The 17,960-nt window shown below is 44.3% G+C and overlaps 1 protein-coding gene across 9 annotated transcripts in view; it reads left to right on the forward strand.

Moving 5' to 3' along the window:
• Positions 1–4,472: 4,472 nt before the first annotated feature.
• Positions 4,473–17,960, forward strand: part of KIAA1217 (KIAA1217 ortholog) — a 279,741-nt gene continuing 266,253 nt past the window's right edge. For 5 of the 9 annotated variants that reach the window (XR_002093624.2, XM_019497788.2, XM_019497783.2 and 2 more), the window contains exon 1: positions 13,128–13,405. Coding sequence is in view for 8 of the 9 variants with exons in the window: in XM_019497788.2 (XP_019353333.1) it covers positions 13,292–13,405 (114 nt within the window). In the remaining variant the exon portion in view is untranslated. Of the gene's footprint in view, positions 4,881–13,127; positions 13,406–17,960 lie in introns of those variants that run through there. The other 4 variants (XM_006258396.4, XM_014608974.3, XM_019497828.2 and 1 more) reach the window with 4 other exon arrangements.

The following is a 17,960-nucleotide window of genomic DNA, read 5'->3' on the forward strand; positions in this document are numbered from 1 at the left end:
ACTTGGGGGTCATCATTGACCACAAGATGAACATGAGCCTGCAGTGCGATGCTGCAGCTAGTAAAGCGACCAAAACGCTGGCTTGCATCCATAGATGCTTCTCAAGCAAATCCCGGGACGTCATTCTCCCCCTGCACTCAGCCTTAGTGAGGCCGCAGCTGGAGTACTGCGTCCAGTTTTGGGCTCCACAATTCAAAAAGGATGTGGAGAAGCTTGAGAGAGTCCAGAGAAGTGCCACGCGCATGATCAGTGGTCAGGGAAGCAGACCCTACGATGACAGGCTGAGAGCCCTGGGGCTCTTTAGCCTGGAAAAGCGCAGGCTCAGGGGTGATCTGATGGCCACCTACAAGTTTATCAGGGGTGACCACCAGTATCTGGAGGAATGTTTGTTCACCAGAGCGCCCCAAGGGATGACGAGGTCGAATGGTCACAAACTACTACAAGATCGTTTCAGGCTGGACATAAGGAAGAATTTCTTTACTGTCCGAGCCCCCAAGGTCTGGAACAGCCTGCCACTGGAGGTTGTTCAAGCGCCTTCATTGAACACCTTCAAGATGAAACTGGATGCTTATCTTGCTGGGATCCTATGACCCCAGCTGACTTCCTGCCCTTTGGGCGGGGGGCTGGACTCGATGATCTTCCGAGGTCCCTTCCAGCCCTAATGTCTATGAAATTAGAAGACTGAGGTTCTGCAACAACCTTCCAGAAAAGCAATACAGGTAAAAAACCTCAATAGTTTTAAGATGTAGTTGATCAGTTTAGGCAAGGATTATGTAGGTTGTCTGTGGTAAAAGATGACTGGACTTGATGATCCAGGAGTCCCTTTCAGTCATACATTGCTATATTAATTCTGGGTTTCAGAGTAGTAGTTTTCTATACCCAACCCCCAATCATTCTGTGGTCTATTTTCAGGGGATTCAGACCCCAAACTTTCAACATTGGTTCTTTGGCATTAGATCAGGAGTCTAAAACAACATAGTGGGGCAGGGAAGGCAGCAACAGGGGCTTTCCCCCTGCAGCTTAGCTTTCCTTCCTACAGCCCAGTTGTGCAATCACCCAGCCTCAATTGCCCAGCTAGGCTGCAAGAGAAGAAAGTCGGGCTGTGGGGAGAAAAGCCACTGTTGTGGGGGGCCACCCACACTGTGCAGACCCCAGGTGGGGAGCCATGGCTAGGGCAGGGGTGCTCTGTGTGTCCCCCCCATCCCATTTGGCTGAGAGGGTGGGTCCAGCATGGGAGTGGTGCTGGGGTGATTACTCAGCTGGGCTGCAGAAAGGAAGGCCAGGCTGTGGGGTCCCCCCTGCACTGTGCCGATCTCAGCTGGGGGGGGTATGGCTAGGGAAGGGGGGCTCTGTTCCTCCACCCTTGTCCCCCTTGGCTGAGAAGCTGGGACCAGCACAGGGGCAGGGATGGGACAATCTCCCAGTCAAGCTACAGGGGGAAAAGCCCCCACCACAGGGGAGCCCTGCGGTGGGGGGAAGCCAGCTAGGAGGGCCATGGCTGGGGTGGAGAGGCTACCATGACTACCAGCTCTGGAAACCCAGGTCTCTGGGCAGGGGAGGGTTTGCAGTCACAGTAGGGGCTGGGGGCATGTGCCTCACAGCCAATCAGGGATGACCCTGCTCAGCTGCCAGACTGGGAGGGTGCAATAATGCCTCCCCCTCCAGGGTGAATGTATGTTATGTTTGCTCATGATCCAATATTTTCAGTTTAAAGAAACCCACAAAGGTTGGATTGATTCTGCCTTGGGTTTTTCTGACTGTCAGTACGTAGCCTTAGCGCTTGGGATGCTTACAAGAGTTCTGTTTTATTGTGTTCCAATTCCATCTGACTGTTCATAACACCTACAAGATCTTCCAGAAGTTGGTCATTAAGGGCATGGTCTCCAGTGTCACAGAGCTCAACTGTAATTGAATTGGATGCCCACCCATCATTTTTCGGCCTCTAATGCAAAAATCAGTGTGTGTGGAATGTACTTTCAGGTTAATAAAATATTACAGTAGAAAAACTGTACATCTCGCAGTATGTTTTTTTTTAATTGCTGGATTGCTAGAGAATCATTTTTATTCAGAACAGTTAGCGTGTTATATTGCAGATCTTAAATAGCATGCTAATATTTAGGGTGCTTTTCTCTTTCATATTGGTATTGTGTTTGGTGTTTTGAATTGCTGGAAACTTATGCAGTTTCTAAGAAGTGTTCTTGAAATTATTTAGTAGTTTAATATTGTTAATGGTGATTACAGGATTTGAAGTTTCTCTATTTTAGATGAGGAAAATTTACTCAAATCCAAGATGAGGGTTTTTTCCCCAGTCACCATCAGGGGGCAGGGGAACAGGACTCATCTTGGATTCAAGTACCTGCCCCAGGCAGGTAGTAGCTCAGCTCTGGCTTAGGACCCAGGCTTGGGGCTGAAGCCAGAAATGAGCTGCTGTCTGCCCCAGGCCAGGATAGCTCGGGGGGGGGGGCAGGGGAGGGGGAAGGCAGACTTACAGCTGGCAGGACTGCAGTGGGTGAGGAAGGGAGGAACCTGCAGCCTGCCTCATGCCCCTTCCTCCTATTCCTAGACCTGCCCCTCTATTCTCTACTTTTCCCTGCAACTTGTTCCCCCCCACCTCCTGCTCCCCTGCCTCTCCTTACCTTTTGCTCCAGTCCCTCCAGCCCCGACTCGGGTTGGCTGGGACCTGCAACCACTTCTCCCTGGCCAGGCTGGGCTGGGGGTGCCACTGCTGCTGAGTGCCCCAGAGGACCAGAGCTGCAGAAGAAGGTAAGGGAGGAGGCAGAGAGTTGTTGGGGGAAGGCACAGACAGGCAGAAGGGATCAGGCACAGGCATGGGGAGGCAGTGGGTGGCAGGGCAGGCTGCAGCAGAGGTAGAGGGTGAGGAGGTAAGGGGGCCTACACAGGCACAGAGGGCAAAGGGTGAAGGAGGCAGGTTGCAGGGAGGGCGGGTGCTAGGGAGACAGGGAGCTGAGGGGTCAGTAACAGGCATGGGAGATGAAGGGACAGGCTGTAAGGGGAAGCAGGGGTACAAACGAAGGGCATGGAGGGACAGGCACCAGTGTGGAGGGAGAAAAGGGTGAGGGGGAAGGCCACAGGTGGGGATCAAGGGGTGGGGAAGCAGGGAATGGGAGTCATACAGAGGCATGAGGGCAAGGGGTAGGAGGCAGGAGGCAGGCACAGACATGGAGAGGCATGTGACAAGGGACACATGGTGGGACATGCAGGCAGCAGGGGTGGCAGGCACAGGGGGCCTTCTTCCCTTGTTTCTGCTTTCTCCACCACAGCAGTGGATGGGACAAATTTAAAACAATCTTCCACTAATTCGATTCTACATGGAGAATTTTAACAAATTTATAATTTTTCATTTATAAAATCTAATTGTTGGAGAGGTGGTCATCTTAAATCCAAAGTCATCTTGGATTCAGGAAAATACAGTATGTTCTTTGAGTTTCTTTACTAAATTTAAGAAAAATTACAAAAATTCTTTGCACAAACGTCTAAATAAAAAGGTTGACCATTTCATCCAGATACTCCCACAAGAAGGAACCTCCAAAAGCAGTTCCCTTACAACCTTTCTTCATTGTGGGGGTGTGAAGTACTTACATATCCTGAAGTAAGGTTGGAATTCCCAGGCTTACCCAAGTGACTTTTATTTTCTTTTAAATCATAGCTACTATATTACCTATCCTTTCAGATATAGCTCCAATGTAATAGCTGATTTTAATGGGAAACTGCATATATTTTTAGAACCTTTGGTATGCTTTATTTTTAAGCCTGTTCAGAACTCTTGGATGGATATGCCTTCTGCTCTTGGTAATGTGATGTTCCTTAATTTTTCAGTTTGTTCCAGCACATCTTCTTTTTACTCATTTATCTGTGCTTATGCCTCAGCTTCACCACCTTAATAGACAAGATTCCAGTTTGGTAATCTCTGTTGGATCATGTGGTGAAAACTGATCCTCCTCCGTCACTTGCTGTATTATCTTGCAACCTAGTGGGTCTACTGCTTCTCCTGCAGGCTTCCTGCTTCCAATCTAATTAGAAGAAAATTTTTGATTTATTGTTATATCTTTGGTTATTTGCACTTCAAAAGTCTGTGCTAGCCAACGTTCCATCTTCCATATAGGTTACTGTAGTTTATGCTCATTTCTGTTGGCTTTGCTAAAAGGGCTGTCTTTATATGTTTTAAATTCATTCTACTTACTCTGTGAACAGCTTGAAAGTATTCACCAGAAAACAAAACCTCGGAGTGTTTACATAATGAATTACTTTTAAACTGCATGTTAAAAAAGACAGAGAAGCATTTATCAGGAATGTTGTGGGCTCAGTGGTTATGTGTTTAAAAAAAATATTCTGTGGAAAGGCTTTGTCCCATGACAGAGATTTAAAAAGCGAAGGATTCGGATTCCAGCAGAGATTCAGGCCTGTAATCATGTTTGAAATGTTCTCTTTCATAATGCTACTTGGCTGCAGGATATGTGTAGTTGGGGGCTGTGGAAAACAAGCAGGCTAGGATCTTGCCTGCAGAAAAGACCATCACCTGTTGGGGCCCACACTGAGAAGTGCTCAGGACTATTTCAGCAGCAGCAGTAAGCTGCAGCAGCAGCCTCTGGAAGTACTGCCCACCATTCCACTGAGGACCATTACCGATCCATAGCGAATACTTGGACTTCTGGAATGCAGTTCATTTTTTAAAGGAACTTTGTGCTGTAGAGGAGGGTGGTTTCCTTTTTTTCCTGGAGGCTGTTTCTGGTAGTTTTTCAAGCTGCAGTTTTAAAGTTTGAGAAAAAAGCTTGTGCAGTAGGCAGGGACAATGGAGGAAAATGAAAGCCAGAAATTTGAGCTGTGCCTGGCTTATTCAAAAGACAGCAGACAGATGAAGGGTAAGTAACAGAATCAGTCAAAGCGGGAGTTACATTTGAACATGTCCCTCTTTGCTGCTTTCTATAACTAGATACTGAATGCATGGAATATAAGTATATTTCTTGTGCGTGTGAGTTTAGAAGAGTTGTTGAATTCTTTGTCTTTAGAAGTTTAATGTTATTTTAGAGAGGTTAAATAGCAAAAGAGGAAAGCATGGTATATTGGTGTCACATTTTATAACACTAAGCAATGTGATATGGAGGGTGCTGCTTCCCTAGGGAAAGATAAATAAATGCAGTTACCCTTTAAATGCTCTATATTCCAGCTGCAGGCAAAAAGTAACCCCTCATTTTGTAAAAGCAAGCCAGATTACATTTTTTTTCAGTTTATATTTTTTAAATCAGAGATTCACGGTAGATTGCCACAAGAATAGTTTACTTTGTGTGAAACCAGTTGAGTTTATTTTGGAATGAAGCCAAGAAATTATGAGCATGCTTTTTCATGTAAGGTCAGCTGTGGTGCATTTGTACAATTACCGCTGTACTCTAGGTTTGCCCAAAACTTAATGAAAACTGTTTCCTGATGAATTTTTATGTGGGCTATTCCATTCAGAATAAAAAGCATGATAAATACCTAATTTAATCTGAATCTGCATATTCTAGTTTTTTTTAGAACGCCAATCATGGTAACTTTTGTGAACATCCTCTGTGCATGTTGTATGGTGTTTCTCACTGAGACTTCAATTAAATTTTTGTGCTCCCATGTATGTAATAAATATTATAATATATTTGTGTATAAATTCTAACTGAAAAATATTTTGATATAAAAATAATATAATAGTGATTTTCAAATAAGTTGCATATTCTGAAAAAACATAGAAACTCCAGTGTGATAATTCATATTGTTTGACATTCTTTTGGATCATCTTGATAGCAAAAAGAAAAAAATAGCAGTGAGCAGCACATCCCATGTATGTGTATGTGTGTGTTTATGTTTAGCAACAAGGAATTCACTCAAAAAAATTTAATAAGAAAAGGAAAAATCACCAACAACCTGTTTCTTCGATATTAATCATGAACAATTTGCTGAAATTCAAGTCATATTAAAAGTCAGAGGTCTGTCTGGACCAAACCCTGAGTTCAAGAACTCTTGATCCAGTAAAATTCAGATCCAAACTTGGTGACTTGGGCTCACATATAGTAATTGTATAGAAAACTTTGTAACCATAGTATATTATAACAACAAAGGAGGACCAGAAAGTCCATTTTGAGACGGTAAAAGCACGCTGCTATTGGCTACAAATTACGGGTGCATATGGACATTTGGGGAGGTTGGGGGGAGGTTAAATCGCATTAAAAATGACCACCCAATATAACTTAGTTCGCCCAGGTGCTGACCTTACACTTAGATCCCTAGTTAGGACGATCTAAATGTGAGCTTGTCAGGACAGTTAGATGGATCTAAAAGTGGATGGCCTGATCTGAGTTAACACTGCTTTTGAGATAGTCTAACTTAAATTGGGTTGCCCATTTTTAGATCTATCTAACTGCCCTGATCTGCACAACCCCAGGGCTGGAAAAGCTCACCCACTGACCCTAGCCCTGGGGCTGCACTTTCCTTAGCCCCTCCCTGGCACCGATGTTTGTTTCTCCCCCAGCCCCTTTCCGGAGCCTACTTGCCCCCCGATCCTCCCTAGCCCAGCCTCCCACTAATGTCCCCACCCCCCACCACCATGCCAAATTACCTTAGATCAGGTGGCCATTTCTAACTCAATCTAACCTCTCCCTAATGTTCCTGAATGTCTGTGTACACCCTATAATGAACAGGTTTTGTTTTCTGAAAGAATATATGTTCACTATTGGTTGTTTCAAGACCCGCTTTCATAGTTTGGTGTTGGACAAGTGCACATTTTTTATTTCTAAAAGTGCTTTCAAATGTGTTTTTGCTCCAACTTACAATATAGAAGTTATGAAATATGTAGAAATAGTTTAGGGTTATTAAGCAAAAAGACTACCATGTTTTCTGTAGACTGTCTTTAGCTTGCAGTGCAGCTCCTTGGAGGGTGAAACTTCAGTAACTTAGCTGCATGCTGAAGCACTGCAACAAATATATTTTGAGCTAAAAGACTCAAGTCACAGCAGGTAATCGACAGATTTTTATGCTGAATTATCTTGTACGTTCCACTAAAAGGTAAAGATGATGGAACTTGTTCATCAAGGTTTATTCACTGTAGTAATGGATAAACCTGAAAAAGGTTGGAGTTGGGATTCAGAAGCACCTACATGTTAAGAAGTATACAACATTTTAATCCCATTTCATACAAGGCTCTTGTCCTGCTATTTAAATAATCCTATTCTGCTTCTCTTCACACAACATCATAGCAGTAGGTCCAGCAGCCTGTCAATGTCAATATGTCTCCTTTTCAGAAGGCAGACAGGCTTATCAGATACCCATTTGGTGGTGGAGGTGGGGGTTGTTTTTGCTTTTTTCTCCTTTCAAGGGACGATCAAATTAATCTTTTTTCTTCCTCTTATTCCCTGCAGTCATCTGATCCATTTACACATTCCAGTTATATGTGGGTTGTCTGGCCCACTCTTTTCTAAGTGCCATTCTACATTATATGCCTTTTCTAAGAAAACCTACCTACAGTGCCACTAAGTAATAGCAGGGTCCAGAAACTTGCTCTTAGTTTGCTCTTAGTTTGTACTGCCTCTGACCCAACAACAGTTACAATTACACAAACTGTGGGGCTAATATGTTCCCAGGTACAATGGGTGAGAAGTGGCAATTGACAATGTAAGACTATTTAGGAGGGCATGAGAGAGGGGATCCCTCTCCCTATTCAAACATTTTAGAACTGGAGTGTCAAACTCATCTGGCCTTTGGGGTCATATGAGCAGTGTGGTGCTGGTCTGCAGGTTGGATCAGACCCATGGACCCACTCCGCCTCCTGTAGCATACCTGATCTGGGACTTGCACTGCATGGGCTCCACAGGCAGTGCTGCACATGGTACCTGCCCCAGCATATCCAGGACTGCACTGCACTGCACATGGTGCCTGTTTTGGCTAGTCTAGGTCCTGTGCTGCATGCACTGCCTGCAAGGAGCACATGCAGTATGGGTCCTGGACTGACTGGAGCAGGCACCACGTGTGATATGTGTCCCAAAGCAGGTGGTGACACAGTCCTTCAAGGGCAGCCACCAGATGCAGCACAGCTGCCATTCCAGCCAGACTGCACCTCATGTAACTCTCATTCTGGCCACTTCAGGATTCACACCACCAACAGTGGAAATCCCAAACTGGCTGGAGTGGCCACCAGATCAGGTGTGTCAGAAGAGGGGGAAAGGGAGGGAGTCCACGGACTGGATTCAGCCCACAAACTCCCTCCTGTGCCATGGGTGTGTGTCATGCTCCTTGTAGGTCTGATCAGACCCAGGGGCAGTACTAGGGGCCAAATGTCAGGGCTCCATGAATCAGATCCAGCTTGTGAGCTGTATGTTTGATACCCCTACTTTAGAGAAAGTTGAAATTTAGTTTAGTTCAAATTTCAGGCAGCTGGCTGCTGTTTTATTCATGCTATCTTGTCCATTCCTAACCAATGTTGTAGGATACACACCAGAAAGAAGTAGTAGAGATGCAGCATTCTTGTCATTTTAACAGAAAAAATGTCACATCTTGTGTGTGTATTCTAACATGACAGTGGACTGCTGAATGTGCAGGTCCATGTTGAGATGGCAAAGATAACAAAACCCATTTCTTTCTCTTAATCAGTGTGTGTAATGTTTGTTTACCAAATGTACAGAAGCAGACCGGCAGGTTTTGTGTGAGTTTAGGACATTTTCATACTCTGTATTAGGAAATGCCTAACATAGCTATGCCTTTAAGTTCTTTCTTGATATATCTGTATATAGTGAATAAAGGGTAAACATCCTTGACTGTGTGTGTCTGTGTATCTTCGTGCTTCAACGAACATCTTTACAGGTCTCAAAGAACTGAAGTGAGGAGTCTGGGTTGGTTTTGAGGTGAGATGCAAGAGCAAGAATTACAATTTCATCAACTTTCATGGCATACTTATAGCGATATCGTGAAGGAAGTGTCCATAAGCTATTCAATGCTAAGAATTTCTCTTATGAACCATTTTACATATAGAAATTTACATGGAAGGGATATTAGGTATCTATGCTTTTGTGTAATGCTTAGATATCATCTAAAGTGGCCTCAAGTTAAGGTGGAGTTCAAACATTTTTTTTTGCCCCACACTTTCATTTTGACAAGTTCAGAAATACGCCTGTATTTTGCACATGTCCAGTGCCAGATTCCACCTCCCCCTCACTGGACATCCATTGATTTGAGGCACAGGTTGGAGAAATCTTATGAAGTGTGGGTGCATCTGGAATAGTTACATTTAGTAAAACAGTCATTTTGCTACTTCTCTTAAACTGTGCATCTGGGCATATGAGTTCACCCCTGATTTTTTTTAGAAGAGATCACTACAAGGTTATTGCAGTTGGATGTTTTTCTAATTTAGTTATACATGGAAAAAATGTTGTCCAATAGCATGTGTAGCTGCTGCTCTACTGTTTTAATTCTGGATATGCTTTTAGAAAACTGGCTTGCTCAAAATCAGCTAAAGATTTTAAAACTATATTGCATGTCTTTCTTTGGTTTTGAACATAATTAAAGGAACATATCAAGGAAACAAAAGTATAAATGCCTGGCTTTTATGTCTAGTGCTTCCTACATTGGAGTTACTTAAGCAGTGCCAAACAAGTGTATAATACAGATAAAAATATCTTTTGATTATGAGTGAGTGTAATGTTTAGAATCAGGAGAAAGTGGTTCTTTTGAAGTGATATTGTTTCAGATCTCTTCAGTACAGCGGAAGCCTGACCCACAGTTCGATTACACCTGAATATCTGTATTTCCCCGGGGTTTGGGGGTGTTTGCATACCGGGGGTTTGTTCAACTTGCTGTAGACATGCCAGATGGATTCACTTAACAAATTTTGGTGTGGTTTGGATTTGGGCTTTGGTTTCAGCACTATTGATCTGTATTAGTGCAAGGTTTAATATTCTGAAACTAGGGGAAACTTTCTTTCATGGACTAATGAGCAGGCTAGATGGCTCAAGAAAAAGTCCATCCTTCAAAGAACTTTCAATCTAAGGCCTCAGTCCTACAGTGTGAATGTGTTTTAACTCCACATAGGTAAATATTGTGAATACACTATTTGTGAAATAGCTGCATACAGATGAAAGTTGTGTGGGCCAGGAGCGATCCGGGGCCCCTTTTTGCGCCGCGGGCTGTGGCCAGCAGCCCGGACATGCGGGGTCGGAGAAAGCAGGCAACACGCTAGAATTAGGCACGGACACGTAATGGTTGATTCAAGATTGTTTACTTACACCGTAGATGGTCGCGGTGTAGGCTGGACAGTTTCCCAGGGAAAGCTCTGCTTATATCCCTATGTTAAGGACTCGGACAAAACTCTGACTCACACGAAATTGTCGAGGCTCCGTGGAACTTTTTGCGCGCAGGGAAGAGGGATACGTCGAGGATTGCACTCGGCGACGGGGAGAGGTGAGAGGCTGATCAGACCCCTATTGCCTTCTTGATATTTACGCTGGGTCCAATAGGCTCCGCAGTGCTTAGAGATCTTCATGAGATGTGAAGTCTCCTCCTCCTCCCTTGCGGGGTTCTCCTCGGAGTTCTCCAACTTGGGCGGAAACCACTCAAGCCTCTTATACAGCTAGCAAGCCAATCGCTGGCCGCCACGTGGGAATAATTTAGAAACAACCAATAGTGGGGCACGAATTTAAATACAAATGGCGGGAACTCCTTGCAACGTGCATTTCTATGCTGCAAAGAAGAAATGCACCCTGCAAAGAAAGCTTCAAACAGTGGAAAAATAATTCAGCGGTGCCAAAGCACACACAAACAAAAATCACACCCTTGGGTTGTGACAAAAGTAAAGACCATGTTAAAGATATTTACACACAGAAACATTCTGTTATTTTAAATACTCTATAAAAGGGATGGGCAATTATTTTGGCTGGAGGGCCGCTTAACGAGTTTTGGTGAGTTGTCAAGGGCTGCAAGGGCATCCCCCCCTTTACAGGTGCCCCGCCTCCCCGGTTGGCATCTTGGGACCAGATGTCCCACCCCTAACCCCTGACCTTTGCCACTGGAAGTCTCTCCCCTTGCCCTGGAAGTACTCCTTTTGGGAAGTGGGTTTGCCATCTTGGAACCAAAACCCCCCACTAATTACATACTAAAAATCAACCATCCATAATAACATATTTTAATTTTATTTTAAAAAAGTATTTTTGTCCTGATTTGTGTGTGCTTGCCTCATGTAAATAGAGATGATTGCATAATAGCTCAAAATGAAGTCTAACTCTTGTATATTGTGGGGGTGTGGTGGGGTTTGGGTGAGTGGGTGGGTATGGGGTTTGTTGGGGGATGTGGGTGTATGTGGAGTGTGGGGGTATGTGGATGTGGGTGGGTATGGGGTTTGTGGAGGGTGGCTGGTGATATGTGTTGGGGAGTGTGGGTATGTGTGTGTGGTGGGATGTGAGTGGGTAGCAGTGAGCAGGGCTCCTCCCAGAGGTTCACGAATGCATGGGGGGTGCATATGGAGAGAAGTGTGGGTGGGTGCGGTGTTTGTGGGGTGTTTGATTGTGTGTGGGGGAGAGGATGGTTGTGGGATTTGCAGGGAGGGTTTATGGGTATGGTGGGTTGTGCATGGGAGCCCTCCAACACACCCTGCTGAGCTGCCTCTACTACTGTCACTGCCACCTCCAGGCTGCTCAGCAGGGCAGTGGGGGCAGCACAGGTAAGCCATAGGGCAGCTCAGTGCAGGTTCTGTACGGGTGCTGCAGGAAGTGCTGGGTGGTGGCAAGGGGAAGGGGCTGCTTTCCCCCCACACCAAGCACACTTCTGCCTCACCAGTGCTGCTGCTCCTGCAGCTGTTCAGTGTTGACAGGTGAGTCTGCAGCTGGCACGGAGCAGGTACTATGGAGCTGAGGCTGGCAGTGGTGGCAGCAGCAGCCAGAAGGAGCTGCCACTGCCTGGGCTACCTAGAAAGGCAGTTTAGTTGCAGAGCTGCTCTAGTCCCACTGCGTGCCCAGGGGCAGCAGGACGCATTGTGGCTGGATGGGTCCTGGACCAGGTGGGCCCGAGGAACCCGCTATGGGCTGGACATATCCCTTCCATGGGCTTCATCTGGCCCACAAGCCGTATTTTGCCAACCCCTGCTCTATAAAGAGTTAATGTTAACAAGGACAGTTAAGTCTGCAGAGTAAGGGTGAGTAAGGTTATAAACAGACTTGGGAGGCCCTGAGAGAACAGTGGGATTTTTCTTAGGTATTAGGTAATAAACCTCCAACCTACTCTTTTTTCATGTGCCAAGAGATTTGTTACACAGTTACCTAAAGATTTGTTACACAGTTACCTGAAGATAAGCACTAACATACCCTTTGTATCTGGCTATCTGTTTACAAAAGTGCCAGTGGTCATCGCGCTTAAAGTAGATTTTAAAGTAGTAAAGTATATCTAACTTTTTTGTTATCCTTTACATCACATAAAACTTGCTTCATTTTATTGCACAAGAAATGGTTTATTGAAAAGTGATGCTGTATTTTCCAGTCCCCTGTCTTGGAGTGGTATAAAATCCAAGTGAAATCCATGACATTTAAAACCAGGCTACAGTCTGAAAACCAGGGGGGGAGGGGGCTCTTATTATTTGAGAGCATTTTGAAAACACACTGAGAAAAGATTAAGGATTTCAAATCTGCTTTGTCAAAGGAATTTTATCAGTTGGTTTCCCTAAGGAGACTAGTTATGGGGTCATTAAATGTACTGCAGCCTATTGAAGAAAACTTTCTTCTTGTGAAAAGCATCCTACAGATTTTAAAGGGCAGAAAGTAAGAGATCTGTCCTATCATCTTTTCACTTCAGAGAATGATAAAGACAGTATGAAAGGGCTGTCTTTTTTTTAATGATGTTCGATTTTATGTGAGGTGGTAGTGACAATTTGATATGTACTGTGTAAAATATTGTATAACACATCTTATATAAATTATTCTTTTTGGGCCTTAGTTTTAATAACCAATATGCCTTTCCCCTTTAATTGATAGATAACAGTTTATTGCATGCTATTGCATTTTTAAAAACTTGACTTAGCTGTTTTTTTTCCTTTTAGAAATGTAACTCTTTTAGATTAAGGTTTTTATAATACCCTGTATCTTTCTTCTCCTCCCACCCCTCTGCAGATCAGAGAAAAAACAATTTGCATGTAACATCATTAGATGATGCAGAATGTATCCGATCTAAAGAACACTTAGCTACTGGAAACAGTCATACTTCGAAGTCTACCCGCAATATCCCTCGAAGACATACAGTAGGTGGCCCTCGCAGCTCCAAAGAAATACTAGGAATGCAGACATCAGAAATGGACAGAAAGAGAGAAGCTTTTCTGGAGCACCTGAAGCAGAAATATCCCCATCATGCTACAGCAATAATGGGTCACCAGGAACGGCTGAGAGATCAGGTATGAAAACAATATTTAAATAGTACTTTAAATGTTTATAAAAGTAAATGTTATGTGATTAAAAGAATTGTAGTTGGGTGGGTTGCATTGAATAGGTTTTGTTGCTATTACCTCATTTTTAGTTTTAGATTTCTTGAAACTTTTTAAGGTGACTAATTTAACTGTTCATTATTACTCTCAAACATTCACTGAAATGGATAGTTTTCTAAAGACTTGTTTTGTTTATTTGAGGGTACACAAAGACGAACTGGACAACACTGAGACCAGACCGGATATGAAATATATATTCTCTTTGACCAATTGGTACTAGCTATCTCACATGAAAATACAATACCAGCTGTTAGCATAGCAGAAAATAATACTTTTGTGGGCAGTCTATATATACTCCAGTTGCTACTGTTATCCATTTACTAGCTTTCCATTCTGCTTTTGAATTCTCTAATACAAATGGAATTTGTCTATAAGTATCTGCTTTCTCCCACCTATCTTGAAATATTGGTCTCCCAGAATCTGCCTCAAGGTGCTTTGTTTCACGACTGTATACAATTACTTTTCAGCAGTAAGGAGCATATTTGGGGTCATGGAAGATGTGACACCTTGATATATCTCTGAGAACAGGTGGAGAATGTTGTCATGCTGACCTTTGAACACAGAGAATGCAGTAAATGAAACTGTTCAGGACATAACTGTGTGCTCTGCTATGGGGTAAAACATTACACTTTACTTAACAAACCTTACAGAATTAACCATTTTGGCCTCTGATTAATTTTTCAGTACCCTGATTTATTTTACATTGATTTTTATAGCACAAACCGTTATATGCCAAGTAAGCTGAAAGTTTCAGATGCCAACAAACAAGGAAAATTGGCACAGTTTACTGTCTAGAATATTGTCTGATATACTTCTCCTAACAAATGGAGAGGTAAATCTTTCAAATGTTTTTTCTCTTTAAGGCATATAGAACAAAAATTAAAGTAGGTTTGCAACAAAACTGTCATCTTTGTCAATGGAATTCCCATGGATTCATGTGTGCCACGTGATTCCACTTCCTCTCCCCACACACGCACATACTAGGACATAGAATCATAGAAAATTAGGGTTAGAAGGGACCTGAGGAGGTCATCTAGTCCAACCCTTGCTCAAAACAGGACCATCCCCAACTAGATCATCCCAGCCAAGGCTTTGTCTAACCAGGTCTTAAAAACCTCCAAGGATGGGGATTCCACAACCTCTCTAGGCAGCCTTTTCCAGTGCTTTACTACCCTCCAACTGAGAGAGGTTTTTTTTTCCTAATATCTAACCCAAACTTCCCTTGCTGCAATTTGAGACCACTGCTCCTTGGTCTGTCACCTGCCACCACTAAGAACATCTTGCTACATCTTCTTTTGGAATCACCCTTCAGGAAGTTGAAGGCTATTAAATCCCCTCTTAGTCTTTTCTTCTCCAAACTAAATGAGCCCAGTTCCCTCAGCCATTCCTCAGAAATCATGTGCCCCAGCCTCCTAAGCATTTTTGTTGCCCTCCATTGGACTTTCCAATTTGTTCACATCCTTTCTGTGGTGGGGGCCCAAAACTGGACATAGTACTCTATATGTGGTGTCAACAGTGCTGAATAGAGGGAAATAATTATTTCCATTGATCTGCTGGCAATGCTCCTACTCTTGCAACCTAGTATGCTGTTAGCCTTCTTTGCAACAAGGGCACACTGTTGACTCATTTTCAGCTTATTGTCCACTGTAACCCCCAGGTCCTTTTCTGCAGAGCTGCTGCTTATCTAGTCAGTCCCAAGCCTGTACCAGTGCTGTACCAGTGCATGGGATTGTTCCATTTTAAGTGCAGGACTTTGCACTTGTCCTTATTAAACCTCATGTCCAAGTACAGACAGTCAAAAAGCCTGAGGCTGAATCAATTCAGTCTTTGCAGGTTAGTCTAAACTGCAGAGATAAAACTGAGAAATAAGTGAACAGACATTCATGTTTGATCCAGGCAATGTAGCCAAATGCCTGCAGTGGCTAGGCCAGAAGCCGGGAGCCACTAGAGCATGCCTGCCAGCCGCTGCCAAAGAGAAGGGACTGAACCTCCAAGGTGTTTCCCTCCTGCCCTGCTCCAACAGAGGTGGTGTGGCCAGGCCCCAGCCTGGGGCTAGCATGCTGGAGGGTGGGGGTTTAAATCCCCACCCTGGCCCACATGAGACCCCAGCCCAGGTCCACCTTGGGGGGGTGGGGCAGTGCTTGCCAGGCTTCTGCCCTTCCCTTCCCTCCCCCCCTCCCTGCTTGAGGTTGAGGGGGGGTGAGGGAGCAGCCCTTTCCAGGCTGAGATGGGGGTGAGCAAGGAAAAAGGTAGTGGCATTGAATTCATAAAATCTTGAACAGGAATAGTCCTTTCTCTGAAGCAAGCATGTATTAAACATAGCAATTTGCAACCTCAAGCACACCACAAAGAACAACCAAAAATTTTCTCGTAAGCTAAGATACAGCCCAGTAAGACAATGAGCGCACACAGAGCTTAGTCTAACTTAAAATGGAATGTAATAAACCAAAAAGACAAGAGAAAGCCTTGCGTAAGTCTTATATAATCTTGAGGGAAGAGTATCTCCTTACAGCCAGGTATTCAGAAAGTCCTTCTTGGGGAATCATCAGGTGGTGTTAGGTGTTGGAGTAGAGATCCCACAGGCCTCATCTCTACTTGTGTTTTTACATGCTCACTTGCACCCCCTTTTTCCCCTTGCATGCCTTGACATTAGTATGCTTGTCACCTATAGCATCTTTGGCAGGACTCTCATGCATTCAGTGTCTTTTGTCTCTTCTTAGGTATTCCAGTCTCTCACCTTGTATAGATTCTGCTTTATAATGTAAATGTGGGTCTCTGCTTGCTTTGGTTACACCAGCCCAAGCAGTCTGGGACCCTCTCCTGTTCCCCTAGCTCTTTCTCCAGCACACACATGTAATGATTGTGTCAGGTCTTTGCCAACACTTCCCACCTCTCAGTTTGTCCCTGCAGGGTTCAGCTCTGTGCTCACAGATGGTAGGGGACCAGTCCCTCCAGCCTCAGTTCCCCACCCTCTTCCCCCTCCCCCATGGCGTGGGGGAGCTGAGGGGAATTATGCCCCCTCCTGCCCCCTCCCCATCCCCTTATCAACTGCTTGTCTTAATGTCTGCCAGAGGTGTGAGTGGATGGAGTCTGCTGGTCTCCTGCTGGCCCCCTGCCAAGCAGACCCTGGCTGGGGTCACATGCCACTGGGAGAGGGAATGTAAACCCCCTTCCCTCCCCTCTGCCTGAGCCTGGCTGCCCACAGTCCCTGCCTCCTTTGCTCCAGTGGAGAAGAGACTGGCAGGCTATTTCCCCCCCACCTTCGTCAGGCAAACCTGGTTGTGGTCCCCAGCCAGATTTCCCACCCCCACCCCCTTGTCAGCCAACCATCACTGCTCCAGCTATGGAACAGAGGGGCAGGGCTAACCCTGCTCTCCGGAGCAGACAGCACAGCTCAGCCCAAGGCTTCAAAGCATGCTGGGATGCTGGGGGACTGATTTAACTTGAATCAGGAAGGGGTCTGGGACAGAAGTTTCATAAACTGGTTTGACTTAAATCAGTTAACTCTAATACTACATTCAACCGGGTTTATCTTAAACAAGTTTCAGCCATTTTGAAACTGGTTTATGTGTACTGAACTTCTGTTCTGTTACAGCTTTAAACCTGATCACTTTAACTTGTTTATATGTAACTTCTGTCTTTTGTTCCAATCCACCAATTTGCCTAGGTCTCTCTGAATCCTAACCTTACTCTCCTGCTAGATATCATCTGCAAAGTTACTGAGGATGCACTCCATCCCATCTTCCAGATCATTGATGAAGATATTGAACAAAATGATTATTGATGTAAAATGTTGAACAAAACCAGTCCCAGGATTGACCACTGGGGCACTTCACTTGATATCGGCTACCACCTACACATTGAGCCATTATTACTATCATTTGAGCCTGACGATCCAGCTAGTTTTACGTCCACCTTACAGTCCATTTATGCAAACTGTACTTCCTTAGCTTACTTGAGTGAATGTTGTGAGAGACCCTATGAAAAACCTTGTTAAAGTCAAGGTATACCACAACCACTGCTCTCCCTTCATCCTCAGTGCCATTGATCTCATCATAGGAAGCAATCAGATTGGCCAAAACCTTGTAAAGAACAATTTATCCAACTGTTTAGTTGGTCTAATAAAAGATACCACATTTACCCAAAGAACCTGGTCTGCTCATGTCTCCATGCCACACATATGTATGGGGGGTCAGGGCTGAGTATATATAAAAATATGTCTGTAATCAAATAGGTAGTTGTTGTATCAACCAATTGTCCCTTGCTAGCTAGGGTTTTCATTTTTCTGAGACTTCTGAGCAATTTCAAAGTCCTACCACTTTGAAGGCCTTCCTATAGACCAGAACATTATTTTGAAGATTTTGGTATCTTTCCTACCCTCCTACTTTCTTATTATTACTCCCCTACAACGTATCATTTCCATGGATGCTAGGGACAGAGTCTTCCATTGCTTCAGAATAAAACT

The sequence above is a fragment of the Alligator mississippiensis genome, chromosome 5 (genome assembly GCF_030867095.1).
Source record: "Alligator mississippiensis isolate rAllMis1 chromosome 5, rAllMis1, whole genome shotgun sequence".
Lineage (NCBI taxonomy): Eukaryota > Metazoa > Chordata > Crocodylia > Alligatoridae > Alligator > Alligator mississippiensis.